General features: G+C 50.9%; 2 protein-coding genes across 2 annotated transcripts in view; one reads left to right on the top strand and one right to left on the bottom strand.

Annotated features, from left to right (window-relative positions):
* wwox (WW domain containing oxidoreductase) overlaps window positions 1-10112 on the top strand; it is a 374624-nt gene extending 364512 nt beyond the window's left edge. The window contains exon 9 of the mRNA XM_061222163.1: window positions 8607-10112. Coding sequence (XP_061078147.1) covers window positions 8607-8795 — 189 coding nt within the window. The 3' untranslated portion in view covers window positions 8796-10112. The remainder of the gene's footprint in view (window positions 1-8606) is intronic.
* Window positions 9163-20489, bottom strand: part of LOC133111645 (transcription factor Maf-like) — a 152549-nt gene continuing 141222 nt past the window's right edge. Inside the window, exon 3 of the mRNA XM_061222164.1 lies at window positions 9163-10312. The gene's annotated coding sequence lies outside the window, so the exon portion shown is untranslated. The remainder of the gene's footprint in view (window positions 10313-20489) is intronic.

The raw sequence follows: 20489 nt of genomic DNA, 5'->3' as shown, positions 1-20489 counted from the left end.
GGCCTGAGCGGTGGACCAGGTTATTGCGCTTCGTTAAAGCTGTGTCTCGAAAAGCAGGCCACGGTAATATTCTGGCATTCCCTCCTATTCCCTCCTTTTGCTATAATTTTCCCAGCCCTGCCGTTGGGCTGGAACGCTGCAATGCCGAGGTACTGGTTCGTTTTGGGATCGGTGTCGTAGCGGGATAGTTTGGTGTGGTGCTTTGGTGTCTTGAATATTGCTGCCGACAGGGTTGGCACAAGCAGATTTAGTGTGTCCTGGAGTCTAAGACCACAGGGAGAGAGAGGAACGGCCTGAGAATCCTTCTGTGAATCGGGATGACGGTCGTGGCTGAAGGCCACATTCCCATTGGTCTACCTGCAGTGGTCAACCTGAACAGCCCCCCTCCCCCTATCTCCGTGACCAGTGAGAGCCGGCCTCTTCAGAACACACAGGGTTTTAATCATTAACCCTAGTACCATAGCCACCTCAGTCTGCTACGTACAGGTACATCGACAGCGGGGGAGATCTTATTGATAACACGGCAATCTGAAGTGCTGCTTAACGGACAGACGGACAGATAACGGCGCGGCCGAGCCGTACATTTCAACGTGATTATAAAACGCCGGAGGTCGAGTTACCGCTGGCGTCGGTAACACAACCCCTGTGTGTGTGTTTGTGTGTAAACAGTGGCGATCAGCAGCGGCTGAATTTCATACGGCGGGCGATTCCGCAGCGCTGCTTTTGATGAACGGCGGAGGAGTGGGGCCCGGCATGCTAATGCGCTATCTCATAAAGCTCATCACCAGCCGGGGTCGCGGGGGTCAAGTGACAAAAGGGGGGGCGCTAAACAGCAATAAGATGCTCTTCCTTTTGGTTCAGCTCACAATTCCTCATGCATCTTTTAACAATCAGGGCGCATCGCCGGGCTCCGGAGCCCGCTGCACACAGCCTCTACAAAGAGCTCCCGGAAGCCCCCGCCAAGACATCCGAATAAGGCTCAATGTAAACGATGCAGTCTACGGCAGGAAGCGAGAATAATTCTGTCACAAAACTATTAGTCCTCAAGATTGCCAATCATTTATTATTATTTTTTTTTCATATGTTTTTTTTAAATAAATGAAAATAGCAAATAAAAAACATTATGTCATTAGCGGACCTTCAGCAGAATTTCAGTCTGGGAGCTTTTTTTATTTCGGCTAAGGATGAATAGAAATGTCAGAATAATGGGCCGGGTCCCTGCAGCTGATGGGGGGCAGTTGTGGGTTCCCCGGGCCGGTGCTGTGTGATAATCTTTCTGCGGGAGAATGGAGGGCCGGTATGGATTCAGCAGCTGCTCCAGAACACGCTGTTCTCCCCAGGGGAAGAGGGGAGAATTCTGCGCTGCACTCTTTCACCGATTTAAGACAGGATTATATCCCTTTTCTCCGTGTGAACTGCTAGATGCCCCCCTGCCGTGCTCAGATCAGCCCCGATGACTCAGACTCTGTCACCGCGGCTATTTCGGGATATTGGGTGACGCGTGGTACAGGTGGCCACGGTGACTCAGGCCCTGTCGGTCTGCCAGGCCTGCGGTCCTCCAGCCGGGAGAAAAAGACCCGGGATCTCTCCTTCCGTCTGACCCGGCCGATCCCATTTCACACACTCACGCCGTATTGATATCATCAACTTTAATGTCGACGGTTTTAGTCCGATAAACATTTGAAAGCGGTTCAGATTTCTCCCCCCTCCTCTCCCTCTCAGCGCGGTTCGAGGGCTTAAATCAAGCCGTCAGAAAGCAGACTGTAGGTTTGAGCAGCGTGAGCCGAGGAAGCCACCTGCTCGTTGTCTGCGGCAATTAATTCATCTAATTTATTTATTTCTTTAATGAAGACTTGAACATTCAGGATGTGTGCGCGTGCCCACCCACCCCCCCCTCCCCCAAAAGCAGCCAATTTGGAAATGAAACGATCCCAGTAAATGAATTAGCCCCTCTGTCACAGACTTATTTAACAGTGTGTGGTTCGCCCCGCTCCTGCGATGGCAGCCGACGGAGGGAGAGTCGCTGGCGTTACGCGGCTCAGCCTAAGAGCAAACACAATTTGTGCCGTGGCCGCGATTACAACAACAGAATAAAAAGGCGGTTAGTCATCGCGCGCCTCTTTCCCGCCAGCCCGGGTTCCAGACCATTGGGCTAATCTGCTTCTCTTCCCAGCCAGAGAATCTTCCGGAAAGACTACCCCGGCTTTGTAAGGGTTAAACTGCTTAAGACCGGCTTTCTTCATTCCAAACCAGTGGCTTGCAGGGGGGGGACGGCAGCTTAACAATTAAATTATTCACAAGATACATTAGCGCTGTATAATCTTAGCGCTGCTCGCCTTTGCACTGATCATTACAGCAGTGCGATCCCGTTCGCCTGCGACGCTGACGCGTGTTTCTCCACACTCACACGGAAAGGGTGCAGAAGGGGCTCTGCTGCTGTACATCAGCTTTATGACCTGCACGGCCCCTTCAACATTACACTTAAATAATTAAATCAGTGCTAATTATTCATGATACGAAATAAAATGATCTGGGAAAAATGTTTTGCTGTTAATCAGCAATGTTTGTGGAGCGGCGTTTGCTCTGTGGAGAAAGACGGCAGTTTCTGGGACTACAGGCAGCTTGTGAGGATCTGTGTGAGACACACACTGCTGCACTGAAATGTGGTGTCAAAACATGTGAGTAGATTTGTGTATGTGATCATTGTGTGTGTGTGTGTGCGCGCGTGTGTGTGTGTGTGTGTATGCGTGTGCGTGTGTGCATGTGTGTGTGTGCGTGTGTGTGTATGTGTGTGTGTATGCGTGTGTGTGTGTGTGTGTGTGTGTGTGTGCATGTGTGTGTATGCGTGTGTGTATGTGTGTGTATGTGTGTGTATGTGAGTGCGTGTGTGTGTATGTGTGTGTATGTGTGTGTATGTGTGTGCGTGTGTGTGTGTGTTTGTGTGTGTGTGTGTGCATGTGTGTGTGTGTGTTTGTGTGTGCATGCGTGTGTGTGTGTGTGTGTGTGTGTGTGCATGTGTGTGTGTATGCGTGTGTGTATGTGTGTGTATGTGAGTGCGTGTGTGTGTGTGTGTGTGTGCGTGTGTGTGTGTTAGCGATGGTTAATCCCATGACCCCCTGCACCTCTCTTCCCGTTGGCGTCTGTCTCCTAATCTTTGTGCCGATGTCAGAGTTGTGCGTGAGCCCGTCTAATTAATGGAGTCACCACTGCCTCCACTGAGAGGCACGTGTGTGGAGTGGGTCATACCAGTGCATTGTGGGATGGCTGTACAAAGGGGAAGGTTTCTTTCTACTTTGCCTTTAGTGGGGTGCAACAATCGCTCCTGGAGCTGAGGTCAACTCTTAAGCCCCGGCTCATTAGGGCAGGGGGGAGGGGAGCGGATGGTGGAATGGCAGGGGTGTGTGTGTGTGTGTGTGTGTGTGTGTGGGAACACCCTGTTACACACACTGCTACACTGTTCAATTCACAACCCAGGATCCATCAAAAAAAAGTAATAAAACCAAATCCTGCTGGCTTCAAATAATTAGTATGATTAAGATTGGAATAAATTATTCTCAGTAATAATTGTACATACAGCATTACAGTCACCTTCATGACTGACCATTTGGAAAAAGTTCATAATTACAAATATTATACATCAATTCAGACTGCATTGGTGCATGAACCAGTGTCTGAAGCACAAATGAACATACCCCAGTATGAATATATACTTTTTATAACTCTGATCATGAAACTTTTCCTTTGAGCATGAGCTGAAGCCTTCCTCTTTGTAAAACAGGTCAGTGCATACTGCGTCTACTGGGACAGGTCTCATTATGATGTTGGTTTTCGGTGAAAATTTTGTAGACGTTTCACATTTGTTTTTTTGTGGTCATTCAGTTGTGCTGGTGTCTGCCGTTTGCTTTATTTAAAATTCTTCTTTTATAAAATGGCAGACGGGTGTATGGTTACAGGACTGGCCGGTGTGCAGGCAGGGAGCATTAGCGCGCTAGGACAGAGAGGGGCTCTCCTTAGCACTCGGATAGAGTACCATTACCGCGCTAGGACTGAGTAGCATTAGCACGCTAGGACTGAGTAGCATTAGCACGCTAGAACAGAGTAGCATTAGCACGCTAGGACTGAGTAGCATTAGCATGCTAGGACTGAGTAGCATTAGCATGCTAGAACAGAGTAGCATTAGCACGCTAGGACTGAGTAGCATTAGCATGCTAGAACAGAGTAGCATTAGCACGCTAGAACAGAGTAGCATTAGCGCGCTAGGACAGAGTAGCATTAGCACGCTAGAACAGAGTAGCATTAGTGCTCTAGAACAGAGTAGCATTAGCGCGCTAGAACAGAGTAGCATTAGCGCGCTAGAACAGAGTAGCATTAGCACGCTAGGACAGAGAGGGGCTGCACATGGCTGAGGTGGGACCGGGCCCTCTCGTGTCAGAAGCGGGCGATGAACGCCCCGTCGCTCCCCCCTCTGACAGGGCTGATAAAGACGAACAGGGGCTCCCTCAGTCAAGAGCGCGGTAATTTATGAAGCGCCCGGAACCTCTCCCCGCGCGGGCCGGCGGGCCGGCCCAGCCTGACGAACGGCTGGCAGGGCAGCGCGACGGCGCCTTATCACGCCGGCCCTCTCGGCCTAATCCAGAAACAAGATTCCAGGTAATTCCACCAGCGCTGGGGAGATTGATGAAGCGTCACGCGGTGACAGCTCGCCAACGTTTGGGGCGGACAGGGGGGTGTGGACGGCTGATTAAATGGGGCGACTGCGTGTGTGTGTGTGTGAGAGAGAGAGAGTGTGTGTGTGACTGCGGGGAAGGATTGGATCTGGATCTAAAACATGCCCCCCACACGTGTATTTATCATTTTAATGTACCCCACGCCTGCCACCGATTACTCCGCTCTGACCCGTGGTTACATTTGCAGTTATTATTATAATGTTTCTGCACACTGCCGGTCGTGTTCCGTGCACTTCGCAGATTTCCCCATTTCCTGAAAAGCCGTAGGACGCGCGCGGGTCACGTGACCCCGGGACGATCGCTCTGCCGCGGGGTCAGAGGTCTCTCGGTGACAGATCGTGAGGTGCACTCTCTGATATCTCGCTGGGGTGCGTAACCGTGTGCGGACGCCCGTATCCGGGGGGGGAGAGACAAAGCCTCCTCCTCTGCTGCTCACGGGGCTTCGGACCGACGCGCGTGGTGCGTACGCTGTGACCGCGAGCTGTACGCGGGGGACTGAGTGACATCTTTACCCCGTTAGGACTCCCAGGCTCCTGAACGCGCATTATCTTATCACGGTGCGCACAGCTACGTGCCTGTAGAGGGACTCTTTTCATGTGGGGGCTTACTGACACGTTGACCAAAGCAGCGACCGGGAAAGCACTCTTCAAAAGACTTTCTTTTTTTAAAATCTGGCACACAAACTACGTAAAGAGAGAAGTCTGTTCACCAAACCCAGGGCTGCAGTTCTGTCCGCCTCTCCCCCTCCCTCTCTCTCCCCCTCCCTCTCTCTCTCTCCCTCTTTCCCTCCATCCCTCTCTCCCCCCTCTCTCTCTCTCTCCCCTCTCTCTCTGTCACAGGGACAGGCAGCTTGGACTGCAGCTGGTTTCTGCTGCTCAGATGAGGATGTAGCTTTGTACTGGCTTGTTAAAAGGCTTCCATCACTAGGGCCCTCACTGTATGCCAGACGATTACTGTAAATACTGGCCTGCAGTTTCACATCCGTGCTTGGCCCGTGTTATTTGAAGATAAAGAACAAGCTTATTTCATGTGCGTCCTATAGAAGTCGACTTCATCCTGCGGTGCTTGTGAGGCGGTCTTAGCGGCTCTCTGAAAGCGCGAGGAGATGAAAGACGCGTCTCGTTGTTTGAGCTCTCCGCTTAAGTCTCTCTGACGGACGTTTTTTTTTTTTTTTTTTTTTTTTACCACCAAAATGTTAAAAATTGTCGGATTCTCTGGAATGCCCAGTGCGAGTTCCACCACGGTGTGTGGGGACGCATCAAGCGGCCAATAGCGTGGTGCGAGGGTCTCAGCGTGGCCAATGGCCTGCAATGTTCTGCTAACCCCAGGTTCCTCTCAGTTACACCGTAAAATCCAACCAGTTCACATTTGACATTTGCCACCTATTTCAGAGAGAGTAGGGGGAGGGGGGGGGCAGGGGGGGCATGTGCACAAAACCTAACCCGATCAAGGACTAAAACCGTCACTGGCAGGGACAGTGCAAGGACACAGATATTTGACCTCTAGTTACAACACCTGGTTCAACTTACATTACAGTCAGATTACTACAGAGGTGACTACTTGGGGAAACAGATAAACATGTCCATGCAACACCATTGAGATGTGATTTACAGCAGGGCGGGTCCAGCTCCAGCACACCGGGCTCAGCTCAGAGTTTAGGAGCGCACGCGTCCCGTCCCGCGCTCCGCATGAGGAGTTTCTCCCTTTTTTTTTTTTTTTTTTGTTTGTTTTTTTTTTTCTGAGGGCCGCTAGAACAGGAGCGAGAGTCCGGCCGTTTAAAAAAAAAAAACAACAAAAACAGCGTCCGCAGCCGGCTCTCCTCCGCCCGCGCTCCAGGTCTCAGGCTCGCTCTCTCTCCTGAAGGAAACTCAGGGCCGCGGGGCGCCCGCGCCGGTGTAAAACTCGACTCTATCTCTCGTCGACGCGCCGTCACGATGTCGGCGCTCCTGCGTGGCCGCGGCAGACAGCGCCGGGGCGGTGAGACGGTGAGACGTGTAAATCCCTCTGACACGGGATGAGTAGACAGCGCTGGCAGGGTGCCGCACTGCACTTTATGTGGCAGCACTTAATTGGAGCGCCCCGCTTCATTTTTGGCAGGGTATTTGTAAAACATCAAAGATGCCAGATTACACTTCTCATCAAATTACTTATGGGGCATTTTACCCTGCCTTTTTGCCTGAGAGCTCGGAGCTGAAATCTTTTAGGAAAATAAGGAAACGCACCAGTGTTTCTGTCTTTGTGTTTGCTCTTTTTGTTCTGTTGTTTTTTTCCCTGAAGCGTAATTTAGTCAAAGAGCCTCAGAGAATGTAGGGCGCATATGGAGCTGGAATCTCAACACTGGAGAGAGGAGGGGGGGGGGGATCTTTTATAGAGCCCATCGTGTGCTCATTCAGAATGAGACTGGGGCTCTTGTTCGGTCCTCTGTCTGCGTTTTTATAATAATACTCTGCGTATCTACATATGGGCGTGCAGATTGCTGATAGCCATATCTCCTGTACATACGGAATATATATACAAAGCCATTTCCCAACGGTAGTTCCTTTTGTGTGTGTGTTTTTCCTGGGACCAGGGGCCTGGCGGAGTGTGTGTGTGTGTGTGTGAGTGTGAGTGTGAGTGTGTGTGTGAGTGTGAGTGTGTGTGAGTGTGTGAGTGTGTGTGTGTGTGTGTGTGTGTGTGTGTGTGAGTGTGTGTGAGTGTGTGAGTGTGTGAGTGTGTGAGTGTGTGTGTGTGTGTGTGTGTGTGTGTGTGTGTGTGTGAGAGAGTGTGTGTGAGAGTGTGTGTGTGTGTGTGTGTGTGTGCAGGGAGCTCCCAGCTCTCGGGTCATGCAGTTGGGGCTGTCGTTCGGAGGAGGTGTGGATCGAGGAGGTCCCACGGGGTGGTGGAGACGGGGGTCTGCTGGGTGTTTTTGTTTTCCATGCACGGCCCTTGCGGAAGCTCGTCCGTCTTCTGGGAATGTCCGCGTCGTCTTCGGTCGACGGGTCCGTGTTCAGAGACCGTCTCTGGCCAGAACCGAACGCGTGAGGCGTTGATGTTGACCATGGCCGTTGATGTTGGGCGTTGACATTGACCTTGGGCGTTGAAGTTGGGCATTGACGTTGGCTGTTGACGTTGGTGTTGGGAGTTGACCTTGGGCGTTGGGCGTTGGGCGTTGACGTTGGGCATTGACGTTGGCCGTTGATGTTGGGCATTGACGTTGGGCATTGACGTTGGGCGTTGGGCGTTGACGTTGGGCGTTGACGTTGGGGATTGGCGTTGGCGATTGACGTTGACGTTGGGCGTTGGGCGTTGACATTGGGCATTGGCGTTGGGCGTTGACGTTGACGTTGGGCATTGACATTGGGCATTGACGTTGGGGATTGGCGTTGACGTTGGGGATTGACGTTGACGTTGGGCATTGACATTGGGCGTTGACGTTGGGGATTGGCGTTGGGCGTTGACGTTGGGGATTGGCATTGACGTTGGGCATTGACGTTGGGCGTTGACGTTGGGCATTGACATTGGGCGTTGACGTTGGGGATTGGCGTTGACGTTGGGGATTGACGTTGACGTTGGGCATTGACATTGGGCGTTGACGTTGGGGATTGGCGTTGGGCGTTGACGTTGGGCATTGACGTTGGGCGTTGACGTTGGGCATTGACATTGGGCGTTGACGTTGGGGATTGGCGTTGACGTTGGATGTCGGGCATTGATGTTGGGCGTTGACGTTGGGCGTTGACGTTGGGGATTGACGTTGGCATTGGGCATTGACGTTGGACGTTGGGCGTTGACGTTGGGGATTGGCGTTGGGGATTGGCGTTGACGTTGGATGTCGGGCATCGACGTTGGGCGTTGACGTTGAGGATTGACGTTGAGCGTGTGTTTCTGCTCTTGTCGTTGCAGCAACAGGGCGCGGCGAACACGGTGTACTGCGCCGTGTCCCCAGAGCTGGAGGGCCTGGGGGGAATGTACTTCAACAACTGCGTCCGCTGCCCGCCCTCCCTGGAGGCCCAGAGCGACGCCTCCGCCGCCAGCCTCTGGGAGCTCAGCGAGAGGCTGGTCCTCCAGAGGGCCGGGGCCCCGGGCCAGTAACCGCCAGGGGCCCCCCGTCCACACCCGACCACAGAGGACCCCACCACGGGAGGAGGAGAGGAGGACGAGGAGGAGGAGGAGGAGCGGGTGGGGGGCGGATGTGTACTATACTGTACAAGAAAGCTGCCAACCCTGGATCTCATCCAGGCATTTCATGTAGAGGCTTCTATACCCCTTGGATACAGATTAGATAGTGTTAAGTGAAGTCACTGCAGGCGCAAGACAGTCACAATGTTAAGTGCTGCTGGGAAATGGGACTCGAGCAGGTTAAAAGGGACACCGTCTCTCTCTCTCTCTCTCTCTCCCTCTCCTTCACACCCTCATCCCTCCTTCCCCCATCCCCTCGCCCCCCTCCCCTCAGCGTCTCTGGAGCTGGTCCTGGCTCGCGTGGCTCGTCTTGGGAGAACGCTTCCGCCAAACCGCCGTTTCCAGCATGTCTGGGATTTATTCTTTTCTTTTTTTAAAGTACGGAGTTCTTATGCTAACACCCACAGATTCCCCAGCAGAGCCCCGTTTGCTTATATTTTTATTAATAGAATTCCACCCATACAGGCCAAATCTTCTCTTGTGAGTCTCTTCTAAGGTGAAAATTAATTCATTTAAATACCACTATTTGATCTCGGTTGTCTGTATCTGTGGTTGTATAGCAATACAGATATAGACAACGTTGAAATGTCTTAATATTACAGAAGATAAAAGGAAATGGACGATGCAAACAGGCTTGTGTTTATGCACTATATACAGAAGAGAGAGTTCTGGTACATGTTCGAGTTTGATCCAGCTGAAGAATCCAATATGAATTAAAACAGTCCTGTACACGGGCTTGTTTTCTGTTCTACTGTACATAATCTATATCGAGCGTCGAGTTAATGTGCTAATGTTTCAGGACATTAGTAAGGAAGACTTGTTGATGTTGTTGTGTTTCATTATGCAATCTGTCAAGGCTAAAGGACTCCAAACCTACATTTTCTTAATAAAAAAAGTCAAAAACTTTCGGAGAAAGAATAATGATAATTACAAGTAAAATAGGAAACAATGCTTTTGAGGGATTATATTGGGTGAGAATTGTATCCACAGCAATAGATGGTGCCAGAGAGAGTCAGGTTTGTCTTCTTCTGGGGTTTTTCTCCCACTCCCTGAGGCACGGAGGTCTTTCTTTTTCTATCATTTCTTTTATTATTTTTTTTCTTTTTTAAATTTATTTTCTGATCTTAAATCAAACATGCGTAGATATTTTTTTCACGTTTAGAGAAGTCCTTCACGACCGGGTCGCGGCCGTCGTCGTCTTGATTGAGTCTTTAGAAAAGGAGGGGGTTCTGCGGGACGGGGGGGGAGCGGGGCTGGAGGAGGCGGGAGGAGGCAGGAGGAGGCGCAAGGAGGCGCGGGAGGAGGCAGGATGACTCCGGGGGGGTGGGGAGGGATGGGGGAGGTGGGTCATCGTTCTTAAATGTTGTGCTTTGTGGCAGTCCTGGTGCCAGAGGGGGCTCTAGGCCATCAGCAGTCTGTAGTCGTGTTTTCTGCAAAGACAGAGAAAGAGGAAACATTAAAACGCATTACTCACAAAACCCAAACGCTGTCTTGTCCTTTTTTAAGAAATTTAAAAAAAACAAAAAAATAAAAAAACACTGTTGAGTGGATGACATCGCTGACTGCCACCAAATCCTGTGAATACGATGACATCACTCTTCAGAAATACCCCGGTGATGACACGGGGGTGAGTGTGGTTTCTCCATTCATGATTCCCCCAGCAGAAGCGCTGATGCTACACACAGTCAGAGGTCCACCGGCCTGACGCTAACGGCGCTAACCGGAGCAGGGGAAAGTCACGCCGCTCGGTTAAACCCCCACGGATTAACGCGCGCATTCTCCCCCGCCTTTCCAACCGGCCGTTTCTCTCTGCCAAAACATGACATCAGACCGGGGGGCTCTTTATGACAGCGCTCCGCCCGCTCTTTGCAGCGGCGGCTAACGCACAATGGGGGAGCCGGAGCGCGAGTAAGGAGGTTAGTCAGCGCGGAATGAGGCACCGGCGCAGGTCACTGCTGGGTAATGCGGAGTTCAGCCGTGCGCCGGGGCCCGGAGCAGAGCCAACGGGAGCAGGACGGAGGGAGGGAGGGAGGGACGGAGGGACGGACGGACGGAGGGAGGGAGGGACGGAGGGAGAAGCAGCTGAAATCACACCGCACGCACGTGACGTGCGCTCAGGACCGCAAGCCTTTCACGCCCAACTACCCGAAGAGAATCGCGCGTGTTGCCGAACGTTTAGTTTACGTTTGCCCACGTGGTTAACGCACGCGTACAGTCAGCCTCTCACGTCAGCGCAGGGACTTCGCAAGACAAACAACGCTGTGCCCTGTTTCCGTTTATACACGTTTGCCACATTACCAGGGTGAATGAGTCTGTTAATCCCATCCGAGCTGCAAAGCCTACAGCAAATTCACAGTGCAAATGGAACCTTAATTGTTGCCTCTTCCCTCAAATGAAATGGTTCTTAAACTATGGACTGGGACCCAAGGAAGAGTACAATGAAAATGTCAGTGAAGAATTCTGAAATAATTCTTAAACAATTCTCAAATAAACATTTTTAATAGACATTTTTGAAATCATCTGAAATCACCATCACCGTGAGCTGAGAATTAGAAGGTTTCCATCTGCATTCTGAGTAGTTTTGAGATATTGAGCTTCAAAGATTCCAAAGTCAATGGGAATCCAAGCAGATATCTTTCATACGTCATGCTTAATAACAGTATTTTTGTATGTACGACACCAACTCATTTTTTGTCAAAACAATTATTACCTTATAATTCTCAGCTCACCTGTGTGACGCGTGCCCTGTTACCAAGGCTCCCTCCGCACTATAGGATGAGATGTGTAAGAACAACGCTCAGACCGATGCCCTCTGGGAGGACAAATCAATACGGCTTCTGCTGGGATATTCTGTATGCCATGTACAGACGCCCGCTGCCTCCGACCAGTTATAGATAGACAAGGAAACTGAATCTGGCACAGAACATTTTTGTTCTTGAAGTAACGCAGAGTGTCTTTCAGGTGGAAATACAGAAAACTGAACTCCAGGACGGGGGCGTGCGGGATTGATCGACCCGCTCGCGAAACGCAGCTGCTCCTGCAGGTTGGCACAGGGAACACTCTATGATAATCTATCTGTCGAATTTGTATTTTTTCCCCTAATTGCTGTACCTTTGGACTCAAATCACGGTCACCACTTATTCCAAATAAAACGTTGCGATATAAAACTACAAATACAAACATTAGTATTTTTGCTTGATGACGTCAGTAATGTTAATGACGCTAGAGGGACCAGCTCACCCAAACCTCCCCTCCGTCCACCGTGACTGTGCCAGGCAGGATGCTCCAGGCACTCACGCGTCTCAGTGAAACTGTCCCTGTTGTTAAAATCACCTCGCAAAATGCCCCGCTTTTCAGCAGCATTTCAAATAGCCTATATCTGCTTATATATTTGCTCAAATTAGACTAATTAGACTACTATTAGACAAATAAGCCTTTCAAATGGGCCAAACTCCTCACACAGTCTTTTCCCATAGCACGTTAGGACTAATAGATCTATAAATGCTGCCAATTCTGGACTGGTCTCTGAGCATTCCTATCTTTAGACGAGTCGGTTAGTCATTTACAAAGCTTTAGTTTAAACATCAGGGAAATTAGTCAGAAGTGTTTGTTTTGAAAGTGGTTTAGTGACACTTTCCTCCTGATCTGGAACCCCTCCCCCAAAACAAACCTTCTGTCAAACTCACTTTACGCACTGGGAGAGTCATCGATTGCTCAGTCAATCACGAGCAGAGCTGACTCGCGTTCTTATTTCTTAGCCAATCAGCGTGCAGCATCCTGAAAAATGCACTTTAACAAATTAATCTCACAGAATATTCTCAAGCTGTGTGTTTACGTGGGGTTTTTCCTCCCTCCTCTGAAGTGTACTCCAGCAGAAAGAAAAGTGAAAATGAAGTTGTTGGACTCTAAAGCGGTTGTCTTCATAGCCAGTGCAGCACTCAGAGGCTGGATGACTCACTCCTGAAATAAACTGCACGTTGGCGGCCTTCAGGACGGTCTAATTTCTCCACGGGACGTCTGCTAACAGCCCTCTCACTGCATGGGAATTACAGAGTTGGGAGCAGGAATCTGATAAATCAATCACAGAGACCACACACACACACACACACACACACACACACACACACGCACACGGGCAGTGTGAATCTGCACCTCACGCTGTAATATATAACGTAATTTCCCCTGAAAATGGCTCATTAAAATAAACCCGGCTGCTTTAATAGAGTGGGCGGGGCCTGCTCTTCTTCTCTGGTATATCGAGCCGGCGCTCTCAGGTGCACATTTCCCAGAATGCCTCCCTCCCACGGCCGGGCTGCCGGGGTCAGCGCTGAGCGCCAGCGGCCCTGTCCCACCACGGGGCCTCCCTGGAGCTCACAGGCCCCGGGACCAACCCTCTCAAACCGCCCGACTCCTCCCAGCCTGGACAGGTGAGTGGGGGGGCTTCTTCACGCCCCGGTGTAACCACAGTACCAACCGTGTGGATATGGGCCCTCGAGCAAGGCCCTTCACCCTGCAATGCTCCAAGGGGGATTGTGCCCTGGTAAGTCTAATCAACTGTCAGTCGTTTTGCATAAAAGTGTCAAGTACAGAAAATAACTGTGCTATAAAGACTAGTGGTAGATGACCATAGTCTATAAAGGTTAAGGTTAAGCCCTGTTAATGAAGAGCCAAAACCCCCCAAAATGGGGAAATTTATTTTACTTCTTTTTTTTTTTTTTATGAAAAATGGATCAACTATTCCATCCAGTTATATAATAAGGATTCAGGTTGTAGAGAAAGCAGGTGCTTTAAACCAGCCATCGTCAAGTCTGGACCCCAAATCCAAATCCGGGCCAGGTTTTCTTTTCTCCGAGGTAAATACACAAAAGCAGTACCTACAGTACCAGCATTAAGACAAGACGGGCGGTAAGAAGGGTTTATGATGTCTCTCACCTGGTTAGGTTCACACACAGGACACATTGAGCACTGATCTATAGCCATCACCGCTCTGTATGGCTTCTTCAGGGCAGCACGGCAACACCCGTCATCCTGGCTCTGCCTATCTTATGGGGATAGCTGTGTGGGGTCGTGACTACTCCTACTGTACTGCAGTATTACTGCATATCCAGACTACTCAATATCGTCCAATAGTCGTACTGTCCAATCACACGTTTTTCTGGATATACGTCATATTTATAGAATCATACAAAAGGAACAGGACAAAGAAATCTCCACGGGACAAAAATCTATTTCAGTAGCTATACAAATCCATACAAAAATACAAGGGCATCAATTAATTTCAAGTAAACCATAATTGTTTTAGGAAATGTTGAAAATACTCGATGGAAAAAAAGGTGAAGAATGTAAATGTTCACTCAGGGGTCAGGCCGGCCAGGGTTTTATCTGCTGCAGTGTGTGTGTGTGTGTGTGTGTGTGTGTGTGATTACCTCTGAGTTTGACCCAAGTGTGTGTTCAGTTCAGTGTGTGTGATTACCTCTGAGTTTGACCCAAGTGTGTGTTCAGTACAGTGTGTGTTCCTCTGTACAGAGCGGGAGAGAGTGTGTGTTCCTCTGTACAGCGTGGGAGAGAGTGTGTGTTCCTCTGTACAGCGTGGGAGAGAGTGTGTGTTCCTCTGTACAGAGCGGGAGAGAGTGTGTGTTCCTCTGTACAGCGTGGGAGAGAGTGTGTGTTCCTCTGTACAGAGCGGGAGAGGGTGTGTGTTCCTCTGTACAGAGCAGGAGAGAGTGTGTGTTGCTCTGTACAGCGCGGGAGAGAGTGTGTGTTCCTCTGTACAGCGTGGGAGAGAGTGTGTGTTCCTCTGTACGGAGCGGGAGAGGGTGTGTGTTCCTCTGTACAGAGCAGGAGAGAGTGTGTGTTGCTCTGTACAGCGCAGGAGAGAGTGTGTGTTCCTCTGTATGGTGTGGAGTGTGTGTTCCTCTGTACAGCGCGGGAGAGAGTGTGTGTTCCTCTGTACAGCGTGGGAGAGGGTGTGTGTTCCTCTGTACGGAGCGGGAGAGAGTGTGTGTTCCTCTGTACAGCGTGGGAGAGAGTGTGTGTTCCTCTGTACGGAGCGGGAGCAGGCAGAGGCAGTAAAAGTGTCAGCCTGTAATGGATGTCTCTGTGACAGAGAACTCCGCCTGTTATTCGCTGGATATTCAGGGAGGATGGCTAATGATGTGCAGCATGTAAACCTGGTGTGGCTCTAATCCATCTGTGTGTGTGTGTGCGTGGATGCGTGCATGTGCATTCGTGTGTGCGTGCGGGTGTGTGTGTGGGGGTGTGTGCGTTTGTGTGTGTTTGCGTGTGCGTATGTCGGTGTGTGTGTGGGTGTTAAGGGGGGGTGGCGAGTGGGGTGTGGGTGTGTGTGTGTGTGTGTGTATATGTGTGTGTGTGTGTGTGTGTGTGTGTGAGAGAGAGTGTGTGTGTGAGAAAGTGTGCCAGGTCATCCAGGTTTTACCTAGTCTCGACACAGCACAGTGATCTGCACAGTCCAAATCCTGTAACATACTGTGTGTCTGTATGTTTGCAGTCTTAATATAACCATGCACCCAGCCTGAGCTGCACTGTTACCCAGTCTCTATAAAGCACATGAGCAGACACACAGAAAAACTACAGCACAACTACCGTCTGCGGTCTGGGTACGGTCATGATATTTTAACGACGGCAAGCGCACAAGATCTCACAAAACATTCGGCAGAAACTGACAAACTCAGCGGCATCCAGAATGTAGTGCCGGCTAAAAAGGTGTGAATTGCGAAGCAGCCCATGCAGTGCTGAGTGGAGCGATACCCCGCAGCAGAGCAGCACAGGAGGCCCCTCTCCAGGAGGCCCCTCTCCAGGAGGCCGGGAGGGCGAGGACGCGCACGGTGACCGTAAGTGAAGGTGGGAGGGCCCCGGAGGACAGCGGCGGTTGTTCTCGGGCCCCGTGGCGCCCGGGCGGACATGTTGTTTACCGGCCGCAGCCCCGGCGTGTGGATGGAGGCTGTGCCCGCAGGCGGTGTGGGGGAGAGGGGGGGCCTGGGGGGGCGCGCTCCTCCAGCTGTGCCCCTGTCCTGTGGTCAGGAGGGGGACGTGCCTCACGCGCACGCTAAAGGTCACCGTTTCTGCAACGTGTCCCTGTCCCCCCCTGTCTCTACAGAGCAGCGGACAAACACAGCCCTGACGCAGAGCTGAGTCCTGCCCCTGTCTCTAACACAGAGCTGGAGTCCTGTCTCTGTCTCTAACACAGAGCTGAGTCCTGCCCCTGTCTCTAACACAGAGCTGGAGTCCTGCCCCTGTCTCTAACACAGAGCTGGAGTCCTGCCCCTGTCTCTAACACAGAGCTGGAGTCCTGTCTCTGTCTCTAACACAGAGCTGGAGTCCTGTCTCTGTCTCTAACACAGAGCTGGAGTCCTGTCTCTGTCTCTAACACAGAGCTGGAGTCCTGTCTCTGTCTCTAACACAGAGCTGGAGTCCTGTCTCTGTCTCTAACACAGAGCTGGAGTCCTGTCTCTGTCTCTAACACAGAGCTGGAGTCCTGTCTCTGTCTCTAACACAGAGCTGGAGTCCTGTCTCTGTCTCTAACACAGAGCTGGAGTCCTGTCTCTGTCTCTAACACAGAGCTGGAGTCCTGTCTCTGTCTCTAACACAGAGCTGGAGTCCTGTCTCTGTCTCTAACACAGAGCTGGAGTCCTGTCTCTGTCTCTAACACAGAGCTGGAGTCCTGTCTCTGTCTCTAACACAGAGCAGAGTCCTGTCTCTGTCTCTAACACAGAGCAGAGTCCTGTCTCTGTCTCTAACACAGAGCAGAGTCCTGTCTCTGTCTCTAACACAGCCCTGACACAGAGCCGAGTCCTGTCTCTGTCTCTAACACAGAGCAGAGTCCTGTCTCTGTCTCTAACACAGCCCTGACACAGAGCCGAGTCCTGTCTCTGTCTCTAACACAGAGCCGAGTCCTGTCTCTGTCTCTAACACAGAGCTGAGTCCTGTCTCTGTCTCTAACACAGAGCTGAGTCCTGTCTCTGTCTCTAACACAGAGCAGAGTCCTGTCTCTGTCTCTAACACAGAGCTGAGTCCTGTCTCTGTCTCTAACACAGAGCCGAGTCCTGTCTCTGTCTCTAACACAGAGCAGAGTCCTGTCTCTGTCTCTAACATAGCCCTGACACAGAGCCGAGTCCTGTCTCTGTCTCTAACACAGAGCCGAGTCCTGTCTCTGTCTCTAACACAGAGCAGAGTCCTGTCTCTGTCTCTAACACAGCCCTAAGCTGAGCTCTAAACCCTGCTGACTCACGGGGCAGACCTGCATGAAGCGGTGACTCCAGGTGGTCCCCATCCTCTAATGACTCCCACGCACCAAGCCAATCCAGCCAATTTGCTTCCCAGAACACAAGTGTTTGGATTGGTCCACATCGGTTAATCGTTAACGCAGCCGTTCGCTTCGGCCCCGGTCAACACCTGCGCTTGGCAATCTGCGCCGGGCCCGTTCGCGGGTCATCGACCGGTCGCCGCGGACGCAGTGCGTCAATGCGCCCGTCAGCGAGGCCGGCGGACTGTGACGCAACGCGTCCCCCGGCCCCCGGCCGTCTCCCCGGGGCCCCCCGACCGCTCGGGCGGACGGGACGTGAGCAAACATGTTTGGCCGCTGAGGTGGTCAATTTGACTCCCGGGGACAGCTGCTGAGGAGCGGGGCCCACTCCAGCCGTTGCCTGGCTAATCCCGCCGCGGGAGTATCCGCGCAGGCCCATCGACCGCCGCGACAGCACTCAGACACGGCGAGAGGCAGCAAACAACAACAAAGATGGCTTTTGTTCTGGAAGCCCGGAGAGCCGGGAGAGGAGCCCACAGCCCGTGGGGGCTCTGGCACAAAGCCCCATCGACCGGCGCATCCCGATCATTTGATAGCTAATCCATACATTTTCTTTCAGCGCTTTCAGTTCAAGGTGCAGACGCCGTTTTTCAAAAAGCAACCTTGATCCCGTGACCAGGCTGGGCGGTCCTTCACACGTTCTCAGCAGCGTGCGGACGAGTGGCGAGAACAAGAGCTTCATTTTGTCCCTCCCACCACACAGGACGTGATCTATGGGAATATTTCATATTCTGTCATATAAAATTATGTATATGTATTGATCATTACTTTAAAAGCACATGACTATTGAAACATGAAAACATGAACTTCAAGTCGGATAAGCTCAGTGACAGAAGATGCACAGAAAAGCAGGGCTTCCCAACCCTCTTCCTGGAGATCTACCATCCTGTAGGTTTTCACTCCAACCCTAATAAAGCACACCTCATTCAACAGCTAGAGCAGGGCTGCCCAACCCTGTTCCTGGTGATCTACAGTCCTGTAGGTTTTCACTCCAACCCTAATAAAGCACACCTCCTTCAACAGCTAGAGCAGGGCTGCCCAACCCTGTTCCTGGAGATCTGCAGTCCTGTAGGTTTTCACTCCAACCCTAACAACATCATTCAACATAGAGATCTCATTGAGCTGCTACTTAGTTGAATCAGTTGTGCCAAATTAGGGTTGGAGTGAATACCTACAGGACGGTACACGTAGATCTCCAGGAACAGGGTTGGGCAGCCCTGGTGCAAAGTGTACATCAGTGTATGACATAAAAAAAAAACATCCAATCACACGGCAGCTACAATGCCACAGGCTCCTCCCTCCTCCAATCAGAGGGGCTCCTCTATGCAGCCTTCCTGCTGAAATCACACAATTTAGAAGAATACTCGGCCTTGTATATTCTCAATATTCATTCTCTCCTGTCTATCGGATATGTATGCTGTATTTATTAGCACATTCTGTGTTCAAATGGCACCATATATAGTTTAAGTCCTGAATGTAGAATATTGTGTGTCTGCGGTATGCTGTGTCTCGTCTATAAGCTGTTGTTTGGGTCATGCGCTGTATACACAGCCTGACATGTAGGCTGTGTCGTGTGCGTACAGCTCGATATACAGCCTGTCCTGAATGCCAACACAGAGCACACACACGGAGGACAGCGTTTCAGCCGCAGCGCTGACCTCGGTCTCTGTACCCGTGTCTCCACAGGGACCCAGGAGTCCGAGTCCACTCTCACACACGCTTACTGTACACAATCCCAACACATTCCTCCTCCTCCCAAAAGTTTATTTTAAAGCTGGTTTTATTTAGTCAGTTTCAGCTTTCATCACAAACCCTTTTTTCTCAATCTACAGCCAAACGTAATTTATGAATTCTAATTTGCGGCAGGTGAAGTTTTGGCGAGAAACAGCGGCGGTGAATAATAAGTTGTTTACTCGTATATTTCTCCTCTCTCTCCCTTTGAAAAGGACTGGCTTCCCCCCCCCCCCCCTGAACATTTCCTCAAGTACTAATCACCGTAATGCGCTTTCAGTTTCAATTAATTTCACTGATGGCAGGATTAAAATAAATAATGCGGAATGGGGGGGGAGAGCAGGAGAAATCTTTGAAGTGCCAGAGAAAACACAACAAACAGTGTGCCTGGCTGTTCACACACAACAACAAACAGTGTGCTTGGCTGTTCACACAACAACAAACAGTGTGCTTGGCTGTTCACACACAACAACAAACAGTGTGCTTGGCTGTTCACACACAACAACAAACAGTGTGCTTGGCTGTTCACACACAACAACAAACAGTGTGCTTGGCTGTTCACACAACAACAAACAGTATACTTGGCTGTTCACGCAACACAACAAACAGTGTGCTTGGCTGTTCACACACAACAACAAACAGTGTGCCTGGCTGTTCACACACAACAACAACCTGGGTCCACCCTGCCCGCTATATCTCTGAGCTAACTCTGCCCGTCCCAAACACTGACGATCTCTCCGCCCGTCTTCAATCCCGTCTTGACCTGACAACCCGCGACCCCCATAGCCTGCCGTTGTATCTCTACGCATAACGGTTATGGACAAAGGAATGAGTTTTTAATCTTATTTTATAGGTCCTCCATTGCTTCTGGTGTTTGGGTTTTAACACAGAGCTTTTATTGGTTTTTAATAGATTGGTTGACCTCAATTTGATTATTGCAATACCCTATGGTTTTAGACAATTTGGAACAGCGTGTGGTTTGTGACTGCCGCGCTGCACGGTGTAGCGGCCGAACAGAGTGCAATTACAGAGACCATTAATACAGACCGCTCACTCTCTCCCTGGCCGTCTGCATTAATACAGACCGCTCACTCTCTCCCTGGCCGTCTGCATTAATACAGACCGCTCACTCTCTCCCTGGCCGTCTGCATTAATACAGACCGCTCACTCTCTCCCTGGTCTTCTGCATTAATACAGACCGCTCACTCTCTCCCTGGTCTTCTGCATTAATACAGACTGCTCACTCTCTCCCTGGTCTTCTGCATTAGTACAGACTGCTCACTCTCTCCCTGGTCTTCTGCATTAGTACAGACCGCTCACTCTCTCCCTGGTCTTCTGCATTAATACAGACTGCTCACTCTCTCCCTGGTCTTCTGCATTAGTACAGACTGCTCACTCTCTCCCTGGTCTTCTGCATTAGTACAGACTGCTCACTCTCTCCCTGGTCTTCTGCATTAATACAGACTGCTCACTCTCTCCCTGGTCTTCTGCATTAGTACAGACTGCTCACTCTCTCCCTGGTCTTCTGCATTAATACAGACTGCTCACTCTCC

The sequence above is a fragment of the Conger conger genome, chromosome 15 (genome assembly GCF_963514075.1).
Source record: "Conger conger chromosome 15, fConCon1.1, whole genome shotgun sequence".
NCBI lineage: Eukaryota > Metazoa > Chordata > Actinopteri > Anguilliformes > Congridae > Conger > Conger conger.
The sequence above is the reverse complement of the archived record's forward strand: the minus strand, read 5'-3'. Positions and strand labels throughout refer to the sequence as shown.